This window comes from Trichoplax adhaerens, genomic scaffold, assembly GCF_000150275.1.
Source record: "Trichoplax adhaerens TRIADscaffold_1 genomic scaffold, whole genome shotgun sequence".
Classification (NCBI taxonomy): domain Eukaryota; kingdom Metazoa; phylum Placozoa; class Uniplacotomia; order Trichoplacea; family Trichoplacidae; genus Trichoplax; species Trichoplax adhaerens.
In genome coordinates, this window is record NW_002060943.1 from 5,420,276 (window position 1) to 5,438,406 (window position 18,131).

At 33.3% G+C, this 18,131-nt stretch overlaps 4 protein-coding genes across 4 annotated transcripts; 3 read left to right on the top strand and 1 right to left on the bottom strand.

Annotated features, from left to right (window-relative positions):
* Positions 1-605: 605 nt before the first annotated feature.
* TRIADDRAFT_51856 (uncharacterized protein) lies at positions 606-4,418 on the top strand (the record flags this gene model as incomplete). Its single annotated transcript, XM_002107854.1, has 12 exons — positions 606-710; positions 938-985; positions 1,766-1,876; positions 2,139-2,231; positions 2,337-2,393; positions 3,250-3,309; positions 3,414-3,485; positions 3,571-3,619; positions 3,751-3,925; positions 4,022-4,078; positions 4,183-4,279; positions 4,347-4,418. The coding sequence occupies 12 exons, from the start codon at positions 606-608 to the stop codon at positions 4,416-4,418; spliced, it is 996 nt and encodes a 331-aa protein (XP_002107890.1).
* Positions 4,419-4,596: 178 nt separating this feature from the next.
* Positions 4,597-9,090, top strand: TRIADDRAFT_51857 (uncharacterized protein; the record flags this gene model as incomplete). The annotated part of the gene is made up of 22 exons (XM_002107855.1): positions 4,597-4,624; positions 4,692-4,783; positions 4,899-4,980; positions 5,086-5,141; positions 5,278-5,423; positions 5,720-5,789; positions 5,894-6,013; positions 6,094-6,233; positions 6,399-6,530; positions 6,633-6,711; positions 6,790-6,826; positions 6,891-6,993; positions 7,074-7,195; positions 7,292-7,389; positions 7,801-7,881; positions 7,981-8,062; positions 8,176-8,216; positions 8,290-8,359; positions 8,475-8,587; positions 8,674-8,772; positions 8,853-8,936; positions 9,028-9,090. 22 exons carry the CDS (start codon positions 4,597-4,599, stop codon positions 9,088-9,090), a joined length of 1,938 nt encoding a protein of 645 aa, XP_002107891.1.
* Positions 9,091-9,876: 786 nt separating this feature from the next.
* On the bottom strand, positions 9,877-11,758 carry TRIADDRAFT_18672 (uncharacterized protein; the record flags this gene model as incomplete). Its single annotated transcript, XM_002108644.1, has 8 exons — positions 9,877-9,999; positions 10,106-10,207; positions 10,363-10,376; positions 10,594-10,681; positions 10,925-11,050; positions 11,183-11,241; positions 11,345-11,457; positions 11,691-11,758. 8 exons carry the CDS (start codon positions 11,756-11,758, stop codon positions 9,877-9,879), a joined length of 693 nt encoding a protein of 230 aa, XP_002108680.1.
* A 766-nt stretch (positions 11,759-12,524) lies between these two features.
* TRIADDRAFT_18419 (uncharacterized protein) lies at positions 12,525-14,286 on the top strand (the record flags this gene model as incomplete). Its single annotated transcript, XM_002107856.1, has 2 exons — positions 12,525-12,720; positions 13,808-14,286. The coding sequence occupies 2 exons, from the start codon at positions 12,525-12,527 to the stop codon at positions 14,284-14,286; spliced, it is 675 nt and encodes a 224-aa protein (XP_002107892.1).
* Positions 14,287-18,131: the final 3,845 nt, after the last annotated feature.

Here is an 18,131-nt window from a genome sequence, read left to right on the forward strand (position 1 = left end):
AGATGACGATTCCTCTGTACTGTACTGCATAGTATTTACGATAACAAATATCATCCTAGATAGAGAGATAAGTCATACTACAATAGTATTGGTAATCGATGCGAATCTGGCAGACAACTGCATGCAAGTTGTAATGTTACCCTAAAGCATAAAATTAAGTCCAAATAAAGGATCAGAAGTCTTTTGAGACGCAATATTATTATATATACTGTATACCGATATACTGTACGGTAGAGTACATCACTTTAATGTTTTTATTTTATTTTATTAACGTGTACTGTACACTGTACACTGTACAGTATGAGGACACTATGGAACTTTAAAGCTGTAGAGTACAGTACAGTGTACTGTATGAGAAAGTACTGTACTATACTGTACAGTGTACAGTACAGTGATCTTCGAGTTGGACTGCAGTCAGAAAGTACTGTACTAGAATTCCATGGCGATGTGTGTGGCTAGTTCACGGCCGAACGATTCGGTACTGTGCCAAACGCCTCCCTCAGCATACTGATTTAACTGACTAGTGATAGAGTACTGGACTATGCTTCCCATCTCAGTGACAAAAAGAAGGAGTACAAGTCGAAAGTCCGCTTACGTGATTCAAGATGGAGAGAGTTTACAGTATCGAGGAACAAAAAGTCGCAGAAAAGTTAACTATCCTTAATTCCCGATGTATTGGAATGTTAACACAATTATATAACGTCAAAAAGGTTAGGGCATACTTTTCGTTATAGTTATTTCGGTCTAAAATAGGATAAAAGACGTTGATGTTTTCACTGCTCTCAATGCAAATCTCTCTAGACACTGACACTTGAGATTGTACATGATTTCTATTTGTATATAGAGTGTTGTGCATTTATTACTAGTGTTCACTGTTACCAGTTATTATTTGATTAAATGTATTATACAAAATGGATGCGTTAATACATAATATTAGGATATCATCGTCTTTCGTCAAGGAATATGTGAAAATTTCAATATTCTGGTAAATTGGACGTATTACGAACATCCTCGTACTGTATTGATCACCAATAGATAGTTGAAGTATTGTACAAGTGGACAGTACTCTAGAGATTTGTGAATAGTAGTAGACTTATTAGCTTCCAGTAAATTTGGCGATGTTCCTTTGAAAAGTGTCAAATCGGAGTAGGGATATACCAACACTAACCTACAGTCCTGTCATTATCATTAGGGACACCTAGCGCTCCAGATAGTTTATTATAGAACTTTCGTAATCATACGTTTACTGTCACGAAACTCTTATCACGGCCACTATATGACGAGTAATGCAAACAGATTGACTGTCAACTAATGATGGATGGTCACAGGACTGTAGTATATTAGTAGTATACGTGATAGTTTTTAGATAGTTTCAGCCAAGGTGGTAGAATAATTTAATGAAAGGTAGCAGGAGCGAGTAGACTAGTGTTGCATCACCGGAGTAGACCCTGCCTGTATCGCTCTATTTTTTTATTAATCTTACAATTGAATCCTAATCATATCCGATTGTGCTCAGTGTACTGTAATATTCACTATACAACTGGTAGATGTTTACGCAGGTAGGATGTACAGAGTTTATTCTTGAATGATGATTATTTACAGGTTGCATAGGATATTACGTGTGTCTTTCAGTTGCTGTTATAGGAATATGATTCAGCTAAAAGTACCGTATTTATTCCCTTAAAGTCACCAATATCTCATCAGGTGACCTTCTAACTTACTATTTCGTTACTTCAATTGATACCTTCTTGGATATTAAATCTAGGCTTGTGGAGATTCCAATTCCAGGCCGAAATATTTCACAGAGAAGAATTATGAACCTTTAATTTCCAGAATTCAAAAGAAATTTCCTAACGTTGATATGTCGAAAGATAAAGTAAGTTTACTTGTCCTTTTGGCTAACAACCTACAAACATTTTAGCTGACCTGCTAACTTGAATACAATATTGAGGTGGACGATAGATTTCAATTTGATACATTGAGTACCTGTAGAATATCGGAGTATTACGAATTACAGAATTTTAAAATACTCGTACACTCGCGTATGTTCTAAAGAACTTCTACTACCGTAGTTTCTGCAACTAGGGATTATACCATTACCGTGCCGTGATTATACTGATAATTAAACTGCTTTTTAGATAATATCGCAGCTACTAAAGGACTGCTATCAAGATGTATCCAGCACCTTGCATTATTATTATCAAACCTTTGTAGATATCCTAGATTTTGTGGTAGGTGTTTTAAAACGATCGGTTTCTCTTGAAATCAGTTAATTTTAAATTTTACCCCGAATTTAAGAGAAATATTTTTATTATCATTATTTATATACATTTTAGGATTCCACAAGAGAGGTTTTAACTTCCTTAAATGTCGGCGGTATCTTTTGTGACCTGGTATAACAATCTCGTTTCATACCGCACAGTATTTATTGATGATGTTGTGCTGAGCTACCTAAGCGTATGCCTACTGATAGTCATAGCTTCCACTTCCTCTTAATAGCAGATAAAATATTCATTATAATTGAGTCTTATTTGTGTAGTAATGCGATATTAGCAACTAAGAGAGGTCAAGTTATTTTATATGAGCTGTCGAAGTACTATATTTACTGATAGTCGCAATGCAGTTGACAACAGAGGAAACCTTGCAGGCATAAATGGATTATAAATTGAATAGTTTTGAAAAGAATTTCATTAATTTGAATTGCAGAAGGCACCGTTCTTTTGATGATTTTGCGTCGAGTATCATTTAGATTGTGGTCCTTATTATTAAATTTTTACTCTAGACGATTAATTTCGACCTGTGCAGTAATTTCCTGGAATTAATCACCAATTATTGCAAGCTGATGATTTTAATGGGTCGTGTAGAGGACCGTAAAATAATCGTAATTCTATTCAATGCTGCTTATGAGATGCAGAACGGTTCAACGTACGTATGATTAAATTTTTTAATCGTTAACTATTGCATATTAATTAAGTGACTTACCGGTAGTGCGATCAGTAGTGATTTTTAAAAGGTAACAGAATATTCTTTGTCAATTACCATACTCATTAGGGAGCAATCGTTTCATAGACTAACTTCGTTGCTAGTAGAATTTGAGAATCCATTGAAGAAGCTTATGGAGGAATTTTCCTTCCACGCAAAGGTTGATATTCTTAAATTTTTGTCGACATAGATTACCACTTGAAGATGTGTCTATCAATTTAAGCTTTCATTTATTCGCTCCTTTTATATTATAATTATTTACTATAGAATTTGAAAAGCGCACTGCTATCATTAACCGAAATTTATCGTGGAAAATTTGCAGTAAAGGTAAAAGCCTTCGTTATCGTTCACATTATCATTAAAGTTATACAAATGCTATCCATTATGCTACCAAGATTAAAATTGTAAGTTTATGTTTATATTCTTGGTAGGAAACAGTAAACGGACTCATTGGTATTATTTCTAGGCCTATGCGCATTAAAAACGTTGCGAAGACTCCGAAGGTAACTTCGCAATACATGCAGTGTGTACTTTAGAGCAGTTTTATGATATCACGTAACTTAAAATGCTGAATATTACCTATTATAGATGCGCTCTGATTTATTACTAAGAAACGTCATGAATGAATGGATCATCAGTAAGTTAATAAATTTAAACTCTTACATGGAGTCGATATTTTTTTTATTCACCTACAATTCTTAATAGTCATATTTAGTGTAATTTATAGATAAGACATGCAAAACTACCAATTTATTATTGATCTAATAGTAATGGTCTTCATTTTAGTTGGATTCCTTTTGCATCAACTTCAATTTACGGAAAATGAATCACATGACCTTTGGAAAGAGGCGCTACAGGATTGTTTTTGTTTCCCGTTATACCGGGATGAAGTTGTTATTGTACAGCGATTATATGAAATACCTTACATACAAAATAACAAAGTGTAAGTAGATCACGATCGCAATATTAATTAAAAGTAGGTCTATTTTAAATATTTATCTGCTGACTAAAAGATGCAATGATTTTGTAATTTGAGTAGTTTATCTAAGCGTCTAAAGGAAGTTACCGATTACACTGCATTTGCTGTTACTCAAAGGTAACGTAGGTTTAGGATATCTTTGATGGTACACAACATCAAGACATTATAAAGCTATATTTTTGAGGAGCTAGCGATCTAATACCCTATCGTATCATCTTTAGCGGAGTCAAGCACAAAGAGATTCGCAACATCTTAAAGCTTTCCCTTAACGAATTACGACTCATCTTCACTGATCAACCTGGTTTATTAGGTCCTAAAGTATGTTCATACTATCATCTTAGAATGATCGTGTTTCTCATATTTGCATTGTCATGAATTTAAATAGATTATATCTGAATTTTTACTATTGCTTATAGGCTCATGCTGCTATGGTGTTGCTGTCCTTAACAAAAAATGAGATTCAATGGTTGGTGCATCATTCGGAAAACATTCCACTGAAATTCAGAAATAAAGTTAACGCCGATGATTACCAGGAAGAGTATGAGACATATAACATTTATTAATTAGTATTAAGTTAACGACAGAAGAAGTATTCTAATAACCTACATTTATTTCGTATTAGAAATTTAGGCGAGATGCTATTTTGCTTGTTGGAAATTAGAGGTTAGTTGATTGTGATATACTATTTTCAAAGTCATTTAGTACTAATACTATTTACACGCTGTTTTAGCAATGTTCAAGAAACATGAGGATATTGTTCGTGATTATTACATTCGATATATATCAGAAGGAGATTCTGCGAAATTTTCTGAAGTTTGCAAAGTCAGTAGCAAAACCTTACTATGTGATTAAATTAAACATCAGCTTATCCTTACAGTTTTTTAATAGTAACACTGGTTATTTACAAATATTTTTAATTATTTTTGTTATGTTAAAGAAATATCCTGCATTAGATGCAGAATATCATCAGCTGATAACTTCATTAATGAATGCGATGAAAGATTTGTCGGTAGCTGAAGGTAAACTAACGTTTAGGGCTGACACTATATTCAAAAGCTCACCTCCAAATACGGCTGTGTAACATCTTGGGATTGATTTTTCTTTTTATTTCATATCAATTTTAGAAGATCAAAATAGTTACGATTTAAATGCCTTTAGATTGGACTGGTTCAGGCTTCAAGTTAGTTTCATCTTATAATTCTATTTGAAAGATATTGTATCTGATTGATATAAAGTTGCTGGTAGTTGTTAGTTCCTGTCTCAAGTTTTCTGTAGCCCACCTTGACATTAAGCATTAGTCTGCTTTGATTTACTAGGCTTATACAAGTGTGGCAAAACCTATGGTTTCCATACGATCTGTTCCTGAATTTGTTACTTTAATGGATGCGGCTGTATCTCATTCTTATTACGTTGATGGCTATGAGAAATACCTGGATCGTATTTCTGACATGTCCTTTTTATTGTACGTGCACCAAATTGAGCAAAGTAGTCGTAATTTCTTATTCGTAACGAAATTTTTATTTGTTACCTGCAATTTCTGGCATGAGTTGTGCCCACTAAACTGTGGTAAATATATCCTATAATATAGCTTCTTTTCGAACTTCTTTCGATTCAATTTTGGAAACTGCATCGAAGATTATCGATTTTCAAGGTTGATTTCTTCTGTTGTTTTTCCTTATATTTTTACTTCTTTAATTGACTACATCGAAATCAATGATACTGCGGTAAAATGGTTAACATAGTATGTTTATGATGCAGGTATGCTATCGCCTTTCCAATGGCTTGCGATCACTTTGTTGTATGTACAAACGAATTCTGCCCGGAAGAGGTGAATTAGAATTAATTATGATGAATGTGATTAGTACAGCTTTGCAAAATTACATTCTAAGATTTTGCTATAGGTAATAGTATTTTATGTTTCTATATAATTAGCGATCACCTATCCGCCATAGAAGTGTATTATCAGCAGAAAGATGTTTAGAAGACATGGCTAAACAGACAGCATATCATTTAGAGGAACTTTGCAGGGAGCTAATTAAATTTGAACAACAGGTAAAGAACAGGATACTATATGCTTTTTTAGGTTTTATTATACGAAAATTTCAATGACGCTTATGATCGCGTTATAATAGGTATTACCTGTTAATGCAGCAAACATGTTAAAGCAAGTTGCCACAAAGACAAAGAAAAAACAGAAGGATAAAACGCGAATAAAAGAATTTATTACTCCAGGAACAGAAAGTTTCCGAAAAAGCCGAGAGAATATAACGAGGTGTTATACCATTTGCCTATCAGAACCAATTTTACAATTCTGGAAATGCTATTTTTCAGATCGAATATTTTACGTATAGACGTCACTATGTCACACTATCTCTTAGTTACTTTTCTATAACTTTATGCTTGACATCGATTTTTGTTCTTTTGCACCGGATACTAGAGTCGACCGAAGTGTTACTTCTGTTACTGAGTTACTTGCAGCTTTCACTCACTTTGATTCGATACGCGTTGCAAATGCGACTCTCTGCCCTATTGAGTACCTACGAAATGTGATAGAAGATACTTTTAGTGGGTATGTGCCAAAAGTTCTGCCAATACTATCATTTGGCGCAAGCCTACGATTGTAAACACACCTTATATGAGACGGTATTGCTAATATACACTTATTTTACAGGTCTTTTGCTGCCTTAGCTTTTCATGATCCTGATAGTGGCTTTATTGCTCGCCCGTCCGAGCTATTAAGGAGTATATCGGTAATTGCGGGATTCTTTATATAAAGAAAATGCTTTATAGCCAATTGCGATTACCGGATAATTGATTTTTTTTCTTAGGCATTTACGGGAACTTTGAAGACGATTGATCATTTCGGTAAATGCGTTGTTCTTTCAATCTTGTTTACGTATTAAGTGACGGCGGATAATTTGCTTTTCAGCAACTGCGGATATTGGAGGCCTGTTATTTCATTCGGTGCTTCAACATACGCAAGAAATTGATAGTAAAGGACAGAAAACCGTTACAGGTTTATATCTGTCTTGGTAAGAATCTATGATAATTTAGGCAGATCAAGCTAATTTTTTATTTAATATATCTACTTCTCAAACCTTACATTTTATAGGTTAACTGATGTATTGCTAAATCGAATTATCAACGGGGGTATATGTTATTCGCCAAGTCATAAAATGTTTGTAAGTCATCGAAGTGTATCATTAAAAGCGGAAGATTATACCGACGTTGCCGGTAAGGGAGTCGTGTACTAACCCTTAGCGGTAGATATTATCTACTTTGCGTAATTGTCAGTCGATTAAATTATCTAAAGATCTATTGTTTCATCAGAACTTGAGTCTCTTGCTGAGATCATTGGACCTTCCGGTATGCGGGTAATATGTAGTAAAATTGTAGAAAAAGTTTGCGCGGAAGTAACAGAATTAAAGGTAAGTGTAATCCATATGGATGTACGCGTAATGATTGGATTTTAGGTTTAAAGTGCTGATTTGCAATATCTGCTTTACCAGAAAATAGTACAATCGAACTCGTCCGCCTTAGAACAAATAAAAAATAAAAAAGAATTTGTCAATGCTAATAGAAATATGAAAGGTACCCTTATTTATACAGTCTGTCACTGGTTTGTTAACGATTTAAATACGTACTCGCGTCTTCTGGTCCGTTTCAGATTGTGAAGAGTTATTAAATAAAACCGTAAGAATTGGAGTTATGTTGTGTCTTCGCCAACTTCTTCATGATGCAACTTATTCAGTATGCATACAACTTATTCTATAGAAACATTTAGATCTATAATAATGTTGTTAAAAAATAATATTCCTTTATAAACTCTATCAACACAGGCTCTATCGCGACGTACTCCGACATTGCTAACAGTAATAGAAGAGTTCCTCTCGCATCCACCAAATGATTCTTATATTCTTGTTAGTGCTATATGTAATTAAATATAAATAAAATATATTAAATTGATACCTATGTGCTTTACTAAAAAATTTATGTAACTTTATCCAATTTTTTGTTAGCATAAATATGAGACAGCCTCAGTTACAGGAATTGAAAGTCCGATCGATTCTGTTCTTTATTCTGCTCTGAAACCAAAAAAGGGTACGCACGTAGAAAGATATTCATAGAATAATTTTTAACTGTAGCCTTCACATAATGACAAACAAGTATTAAGAGAACTCAATTTTGTGTATAAATGATGGATAATCTTTTAGATAGCTCAAATGAAGATCAACAGATCTGGCCTCTATACATGGTGAGTTTATTTGGATTAGCTGAAAACAATATAGATTCATGAAATCGTAATTTTTTCTTATTAATAAATATAGGTTATGATTGCCGTATCACTTCCTGATTTCTTAAACCGAGATACTTTTGTTTATGAAAATGTTCTTGGTGGTAAGACTTAGAAGTTAATAATTACATAATAAAAGTTTAGTAAGCTATTATGATTTAATGCATAAGCGTGCCACATGTAATAACCTACTATTGTTATCCCTATTAATTGTAAAAGGTTTCTTGAATAATGCTCACTGCTTAGCCAAAGCTATCAATCAACTTGCTAGTGTCTTTTTCTCCTCTGGAGGCGACAAAGCTTGTTTAGACAAACTAGTAGAGTTTATTTCGGTCAGCAAATAGTTGAAAGTTCTTACAACATGTAAAATTCTTGAATACATAACGTAAGTACTCATTTATGGGTTCTTCCCTGATAGATTGCATCAGAATGCGTCTTAAGCCTTGAATGTAGGAAAACGGAAAACGAAAACGAACCGGCTAAACAATATGAACCCCTATATATTCTCTTAGATATCGTTAGTAATTTTCAGTTTTCCGACTCATATGCACTTACACGTAGTTTTGAAGGTATATTGTATGTATCTATCATTTGCAGATTGTTCAAGAATCCCACTTCTTGAAAAGAGATACCATTGAAAGATTTATTTCTCATACTATCATAAGAGATGCCTATCGACAAGTGAGCTTGGTTGGTATTTGATCATTCTGAATGTTGTTTTCTTAGTAACTTGTTTGTAATGCTGAAAAAGCCTTAATGATTAATTATTTAGCGCAATGGAGATGAAGCAAGGAAACGTCGTAAAAAGGTTGATGCTCGTTCTCATGATTATTAGTGAAAACTAGAATTAAATGTTGATTTAAATAGGATCTGCACTTAAAACTTTCTGATAATATTTTACGGTGATTGCATTATTTTAAATGGTCATACTTAATTTTATACTTAACTGTAATCTTGCGATGTGACTGGACAGCATCGTAAACTGATTTAATTACTATCCAACGAATGTGATATGTATTTGCCTCGTTTACTGTGTGGTTGAGATCGTAGTATCTACATCAATTAACGCTCTGTGAATAGGTAGAAACATAGACCTGTGATCGTAACAGTCGCATATATAAGTTACAAATATTAAAGTGTGACTTCCTACCCGATAAAATATTAGGTCCACAATCTCTATTTGATTATGATTATGTAATTGATTAACCAAACTAACGTTAATAAGCTTAGGGAATAATTCCGAAATCTGGATCTCAATACCGAAATACAAAGTATAAAATAATGATGTCCAATGATAAGATAAATTCTCAAAGCAAACAAGTGATATACGGATACAATATTTATTTTCTGTATATATGATTCTGGATGTAAGTTTCTGGATGAAATTGGTTCAAATTTTTTTTAAATCTTTTATACAGTATCACATTTGTTAGGTTAAACAGTGTTCACATTAATTATTTGTAGTTATTACATTACCTAAATTTAAAAGAACATGGATAACTTGATGTCAAATACAGCATATCATTTACCATTATTATAGCAATGTGAAAGTGTATATTTAATAAAAGATTATAATGCGTTGGTGGTTATGTTTGATTTGATTATTCGGATATTTATTTCCTTAATCCATGGAGGAGCTCTGAACACGTTTGAAAATTGCAGTAAATTTCTTTCCATCGTTTCTAGTAACCTTTTGACCTTCTTCTGTACAATCTCCAAGAAATTTTAGAATTGCGTCATGTGACTATGCATTGCAATAAGAAATGTTAGATTAACCAAATAAGAATGATAGTTTTTAACATACGGGTAATGAATAATTAAAATCGTTAAAATAAAAGAATACTAATTACCAATGATTCTAGCTTTACTTCTTCAAATAATGGGTGTTCGTTTAGATGGGATTTCATCCATATATGAACCTCTTCGACATCAGTAACAGTATAAACTAAACCCTATTCATTTATGGATTTTATAATATAATTAGAAGGCCAATGTAATAAATTATGCTGATATATCCAAATTCACAGCATGAAAATTTATCAGGGTCTATTTTAATCTATTGTAAAGACTGAGGTCGGATACGAGTAGAATTATTCTTGGTGTCAACTCTTAATTGCAGTACTTTACAGCATTATTTTATTGACTATATCACGTCAAGATACTTAAAAACTGCGTTTAATGTATTTAAATTCGTAATCTCTCACCTCAACTGCTAAAATATAGGCGTATTCAGCAAGTAAGGTTTGGCTAAATATATTAAATGAAATATAATTATCAGAAATTAGTAATGATTGGGAATCTAATTAGATACAATAGGTTGAAATCAATTAGTTAGAACAATATTCTATGTCATGCCTTAATATTCTTTGCTTATGTTTGGTTTTCTTAAAATGAGGGTCAGGGTATAAGAAAAATAGCTTCTTAAGCTAAAGATATTCCGAATGCATGTGAATAAGTTACTGTGTTTACATACGTTGTGTTAATAGCTAGGTTACTACCAAGTCGATAGGATTTATTGACCATAGCACTGTACTATGTTTACAGATCGCTGCAATTTGCTACGATTTCTGGCAAGGGATATACGGTATATAGTAAGACTACCTGTTTGATGCTACAAACTACTTTAACTATACCGTCAAAGGTGATCGTTAAATCTGCGGTATTTTTACCTGGCCCTTTTTGAAATAGTTTGGTAAGTACTTCATCGCATTAGTTCTTACTATGGCGATATTATTGTACTTTCCAGGGTTGTTAATTCTTAACGCTGCAATCCTTTCTTTGACATAATCGGAAACCTGCAAATAATGAGGTACGAGAATCACACTTGTTCCATTTTATAATCGTGTCACAAGACATTGAAGACCAGAAAATAAATAACTGATCAATTTATAGAACCTTCTGTGACTTTTAATTATTGGCTTACTTACTTTTACCCTAATTTCCATTCCCATTATATAAGTGTCGGGAAATAGCGGAGCTAGAGTAACTGATGTCAATAGCATAATTACACTCTTATACCACTAACACAGCATACGCGTATGGTTCAATGGAAGAAAAACAACAGTAAGAAATTCAACAGTATGTCTTACTGAGTAAACCGCCATATCCGCAACCAATATCTAAGAATTGTACACAGTCTCCCTTCTCCGCTTGATAAGTAGGGTACAGAGCTGGCCAGTTCATTTGATCAGGACAAATAGGGCTTTTAAGAAACGATGGTGATTCATTAGAATGATATTAGTAATGGCGATATCGCTTCAAAGGATATTTCTATCTTATAAAGCTCTAGCCATTGCAGTAGGAGTAACGTTATTAATTCTGTTGTTTCAACGTACAAATAATTTACTGCGTTAATAGGTTTTTACCAACAGAAGTATATCCATTCGGCTCCTTTTAACAGAATATAAGTTTATGAGATTATTATTCTTAACTTACTCTGAGAATGTATGATCTGCTAAAGGATTGGAATGAGCCCTCTGGCGGTAAAATTTCTTTTGCGGCATTGCTGCAGCCATGACTGCTACTGTTGTTTTAACGGCTAATTGCAGTAGAATAGTCTAGTCTTTTGTAGATTGAATAAGCCGAAACTACTATACTATAGCTATCAATCTTTATTTCCAACGTTGAAAATTATCTTTGCAGTTATTTTAATATTCTTGAGCTATATCCAATAATTCGATCCAAACTATTGAATTGTTTCTCATAATAAGGATTGAAATTGCCCTTTAAATTAGTACGTTAGTCTAATCTTGCAATCTTGTTTAATAGATTAGCTTAATTTTGCCTTAGATTGATGATGAGTATAACCGATGAGATTAATTCCTTGATTAAAGTGCAAATCTAGACAGATTTGCAAGTCTAATAATCTTCCAGCAAGGCATCCGTTGCCAGGTCAAGCTATCGTCTTATGCTGCCTCTACTGTATGTCAATTACATACAGTATACTGTACACAGTAAGCCTGTATGGTAAGTAAAGACTTCCTACAGTGCCATCGTTAAGTGATCGTATCGTGTAAGTTGTTGACTATCAGGTAGGTATGAGGGCAGTCTATACTATCAGAGCTGTTGAAGTAGTCATACTAAATTGTGCACCGACTACATCCCGGAAGCTAAAACTCGTCTGATGGCGTACTGCTTGCTAGTAATCCAATTGCAAAACTGATCTAGAAATGAAAGTCGATATTTTACAGTCATATAGCTAAAGATTTTATTCCCTATCATCATTAAATCCACGTCTAAATAATAGACTAGTTAGCAACGATTACCAAGATGGATAAGGATCAAACTTGGTACGGTGGTGGTAAAAATTTTTGGCAAAAGAAATCGTCAACTGTTCATGGCATGATTGGTGGCTATAGCAGGATTGCAAAGACAGATTTGAGCACCTCGCGACGCTTTATTTTAAAAACGATAAAAACATGCAGCAAGGAAACACAATTTGGACGTGCATTAGATTGTGGTGCAGGTATGCAATAGTGAAATCGTGAGTTACTTGAGCATACTAAATTCATTTTATCAATATGATACAATTTGGTACAATGTCGTAAAATACTTCGGTTAGTATTGTTAATTCAATTAATGAAGGCTAACAAGATAACCTCGCTGTTAAGCATTGCATCATTATTGACGCCCATTCTAGTAGAGTTGATCGTAATTATTGGAAGTTATGGCTTATAGACTGCGTAAGAATTATTTAATGTTTGCTGTCCAAAATATCATCACAATGTTATTGTCTACAATTGCACATATTATCTTGGAAAGACGGTAATAGCCTATAATGCATAACATCAATGATTCGATGTTGGCGATCAGAAACACCATTAAAATATTATTGTCTACAATTGCTCGATAAAGATAGCGATAGCGTATGTCTTAAAATCTGTAACTACATACATTAACTTGATAAACTACTGATATCTTAGAAAAACTATACAAGTACGGTAATTATCTAGTGCTACAGATTAGCTAATGATATCCAAATGTCTTGTAATTGTATAACTGGATGCATTACATTATATTATAGATATTCGAATGCTTTATAATCGTCTGTAACTACATGTATTACCTTTCCATAGTCGATGAAAAGTAAACGAAAACTGTAGACATTGCCTTCCGAAACTAACTATATCTCAATGCCCTATAACTAGTTGCCTTTAGTTGCACGAATTATCGTCCAATACTAATGATATCTCAACGCCTTGAATCATTTGTAATTGCAGGCATTACCTTCCAATACCTGATGATATCTTAATGGTATCCGAGGGTCTTATAACTGTATAGAACTGCATGCCTTACCTTCCTATGCTGTATTACTAATAATATTCTGTAACTGCAAGCACCACCTTCCAATACTAATGATATCTCTATGTCTTATCGATAAATACGCCTACGACTTTTCAATCCTAATCTAATCCTAATGCTTTAATCCCATTAATATCTTTATTTATGCCTTCAAATACGAGCACTGTATTAACATTACCTTAACACTGATACTACTTTATTGTCAGTGGATTGATTTTCTATTGCAATAATTATCTTTCACAATTTTGCAGGCATTGGAAGAGTAACGAAAGGGGTCTTACTGCCATTATTCGATGTCGTTGACTTAGTAGATCAAAATGAGGAATTTTTACATACAGCTAAAGCCAGATTATCGCCCGTTGTAACCGACAAGCATCGGTTAGGCGAGACATATGCCTGTGGATTACAAGATTTCAATCCAGAATCTGCAAAATATGATGTCATTTGGTGCCAGTGGGTATTATCACATTTAACCGATGATGATCTGTCTAGTTTTTTGTTGCGTTGCAAAGGCGCTTTACGTCGAAATGGCATCATCTTTGCCAAGGAAAATGTATCAAGGAATGATAAACCAGAAATTGATAATGATGATTGCAGCGTAGCTAGGGCTGAACAATCCTATGAGGAATTATTTAGAAAATCTGGCTTCCTTATTCTAAAGCAACAATACCAAGGCAACTTTCCGCGAAAATTACTACCTGTAAAGTTATATGCATTGGTTCCATCGTGACGTAGTTGCTCTAACTGGAAGTCATTAAAGTATTAAAAATATCGCCTAGCTAACGGATACTTTTTCGTAATCCATCAATAAATTTTTTATCAGTTTCTGTAATTATGTTGATTAAAAGCAGTATCGACAATGTTTACATCCCCACAATCTTATAGGATTGATACCAGACCTTTCTACTCTTCACTTTATGGGACGATGTATTCTCTATACAGTATTGGACTCTCTTAGCAGTCCTATGCATTGCAATAATCATTTTGAGGATCTTAATATTACGAATTTTAATAGAATGCATTTAAGATTGCGAAAAATTTCTTACAACAATTGCTAATAACGTACAATTTGTCACTTGATATCTGCATTCGTAGAGATTTACTTGATCTGAGTATTGTTAACGCTTGCATCTATATTTTTTCTCTACTTTATGCCTCATTCATCATGAAATTCTACTAATAGATTTACCTCTTATTGTATATAGCTCAGATCAGCTAGTTGTATATAGAGATTCGTAAGAAAACTCATTTGCGACGAAGCAGCAATCGTTGCATTTGTAATACTTTATGTAGCTGACCAGGTTTAGGCTAACGTTATTTAGCTTGTACAACTGTAATTAGTGCTAGTGCTAGAGATCTGTAAGTATCCTGAAATATCCGATCCATTTCTTGCATACTTTAACTACAACTTTTCAATTTCATATGCCATGCAATTGTATCACATGACGTGAAAGAGTGACATTATTAATCCAATTCTTAAAAAAGTAAAATTAATAATACGTATTTATACAGTGTACTGTATATTAAAAATACTTCTCTGCCTGGTAACTGTATTACTAAGTCTATCTTCACTTTATGTGGTATTTTACTCTGATATCGAAATACATTTCTATTATTGGCTAAAAATTTTATATTGATTATAATGTTGTCCATCATCAGACAATCTTTGATGCCGGTATCTCTGCACTGTTAAGTTACAATATACAGTATTCTCTTATATCATGCATAGATCTACTAAATGCTGTTCAATTTGGAGAAAGCTTTGGTGATAGTAATTTTTGTATAGCAGTTCCCTACAGAGCATATAAACTTAAACAAGACCTGAAGAATAGCGTATAATGACTATAGGTGGTCAGCAAAACTTAGATTCCTTTAGTCATTGTTAATACTTATCCCACATTAAAGGGCAAAAGCTTGATTTCAATGAAGAAAATCAATCTGAGTAGGTTAAAGGCTTAAATCTCGAGTACAATCAATGACCTATGGCTCTTATTACCACTACCTTGACAATCTAGACTATCATCGCCTGGAGGCGCAAGCTAACAGTGAATTAAACTAGCCAAGCGTGATACAATTATACTTTTCTACGTCTACGTGTATATTATTCTTAAATTTTATGCGACCTAAAAGGATTGAGCTTTGCTTTTCAACAATGTTGCAATACTGTATACAGTAGAACAAAACGCAGAAACTTCTTCTATGGGATCTGTGGCTTAGTTTTGCTACTAAAATAGTGCCCAATCCATACATAACACGACATGAGTTTACAACCAATGACGAATTCACAGTTAGGGTTAGGATAGATATATCGATAATTTGTATTCTAGCTATAATTGTATGGTATTCCTATGCTAGACTTGTTTATTCAAATACTATCTAAATTATCGTTACTAAAATATCTACTTGTTATTAAGTACTGTATGAAGCCATGATTTGACTAGTATTTTTCAGTTAACTTACTAATATAACTAGTCTTTCTTGCTGCGTGAAAGTGTAATATACTACAAGATTAAGAGTATTTCAATTTTCATTCTTATTAATCTTCAGCATATTTTTTTGGTCAGCTGAGAACTGAGACAACGCTAAGCGTGTCTGCCTTCCACATACGACGATATTAGCAGCTAGGGATAGCTCAGAACCTCTATGATTGATACCAAAAGTCCCCCCCCCCCCATATAAAACTAAAGTTTTATTTTAGATTTGTAAGGTTCTATAATTACTTTGCAGTCATGGTATTTTACAGTATATTATATTAAATACAATACAGTCGTATCAAATGACTGAAAAACTATTTCAGATAAACATCATCTTGTACAGTATAATTATAGTACTATAAATACCGTAGCACAAAAATAGTAGAAGAGCTAGAAGGAAGTCTTCTCCAAAAGACTGAGAATTGTAGCTAAAAGAAAGTCTTTTGCATTATAATGACATTATTTTAAACGTAGTGGTAATGGTACAGTAGAAGGACTGGAAGGAAGCGTTCTCTAAAAGCCGAAGAATTATTCCAACTAAATAGTCCTACAAAATATAATAATAGTATGTCAAACACACGCTAGCAATAGTAGAAAGCCTAAAAGGAAGTTTCACTAAAAAGACCGACGAATTGTTTCAAATAGATAGAGTTCCATGCAGTATATTGATAGTATTATAAAATACAGCAGCAATAAAAGGAGGGATCTTCTTTACGTCGTATTCATCACAAATCAATATTATTTATATTACTAAGAATAACTAGTCTCGGAGATTGAACAAAACATCTTTTCTTGCAACTATTCAAGACAGTGCAGCGTCAAATTACTGTCTATACTGTTTTTAGATTTTTATAATGAGAAACAGCATGAGGGTATGGAATTGCTGTATACCTAGATATCAATACACAAGACGCATGTGATTGCAGTTCCTTTAGCTACTAAGGGAAGATGTGTCGACTATGTCGATCGGTAAAGAGTTTTATGTGAGTTTTCTCCATGCTTGATGAAAATATCAACGATACAACATCTTTAAGATACTTGAAAGTATGAAAAAAGTTCACCGTGATGGTGAATGAAAATAACTTCCTTTTGAAGTCAAGAATTCAAGTTATGCTAGAATTCATTTTTATGACATCAGAATGAGACGGCAATCCATTTTATAGATAATATACTAGAATCACGCAGATATTATCAGTACTGTAGATTAAACCTCGGTATAGACGTACTACCAAAACTGTATATGCTAGTAGTTCTAACAAAATCCCATCTCATTATAATTTCACGTTTATTATTTACTTTTACCAGTTTTGTGTAGATACAGTATAAATTAGAGGCATTTGTTGTCCAACTGTAACTCAAACTGTAAATAATCTCTGCTGCACTAGCTTTAGCGAGGTGCTAGTGAGCCAATACGATCGTCCGGAAAAGTGTAAATCTTTTTCTCTTTTGTATATACGATGCTATTTCAACAAAAAAGATACATACCGTATGACAACATGGCCGCACAGCATGACATAGATAGGTTAGAATGGTCGATGGCATGCTTGAAAAAACTTCAATTTTACCCATTCGATAGCGAATTGAGGCAACGATGGAATATTTATCCACTTAAATGAACAATATAGTGAATTTTGAAAAAAATTACTGCTTAAGAATATATTTGAAGCAACCGACATAACGCGTACATTTGTGGATAAGCTACGTGGCCATTATTAAAATTATTATAATCTAGCTTACCATCAGTACTAATAGCCCTAGAATGCTTGAAAGTAAGTGTAGGATCATGCAATATTAAAATGATTATTAATTTATTCATGGAATAGTATTGATTTTACCGCATTTCAGAAGCGTCACGGTACACAGATGACGAATCTTAAGCTCTCTACCATGGTTAATTATATTATTAACGAGTCGCTGGCAATAATCGGATTATTTTATAGAATAATACTAATCGATAGATCTATTATTAGTACTTAATTGACTCTTCTACCTACATTACGAATATCGTGGATAGATACTTTATAGTATAACGACGATATATGAAAAAATAATAATTAGTCTAACAGACGCATAGGTTAGCTCTATTATTCTGATACGATAG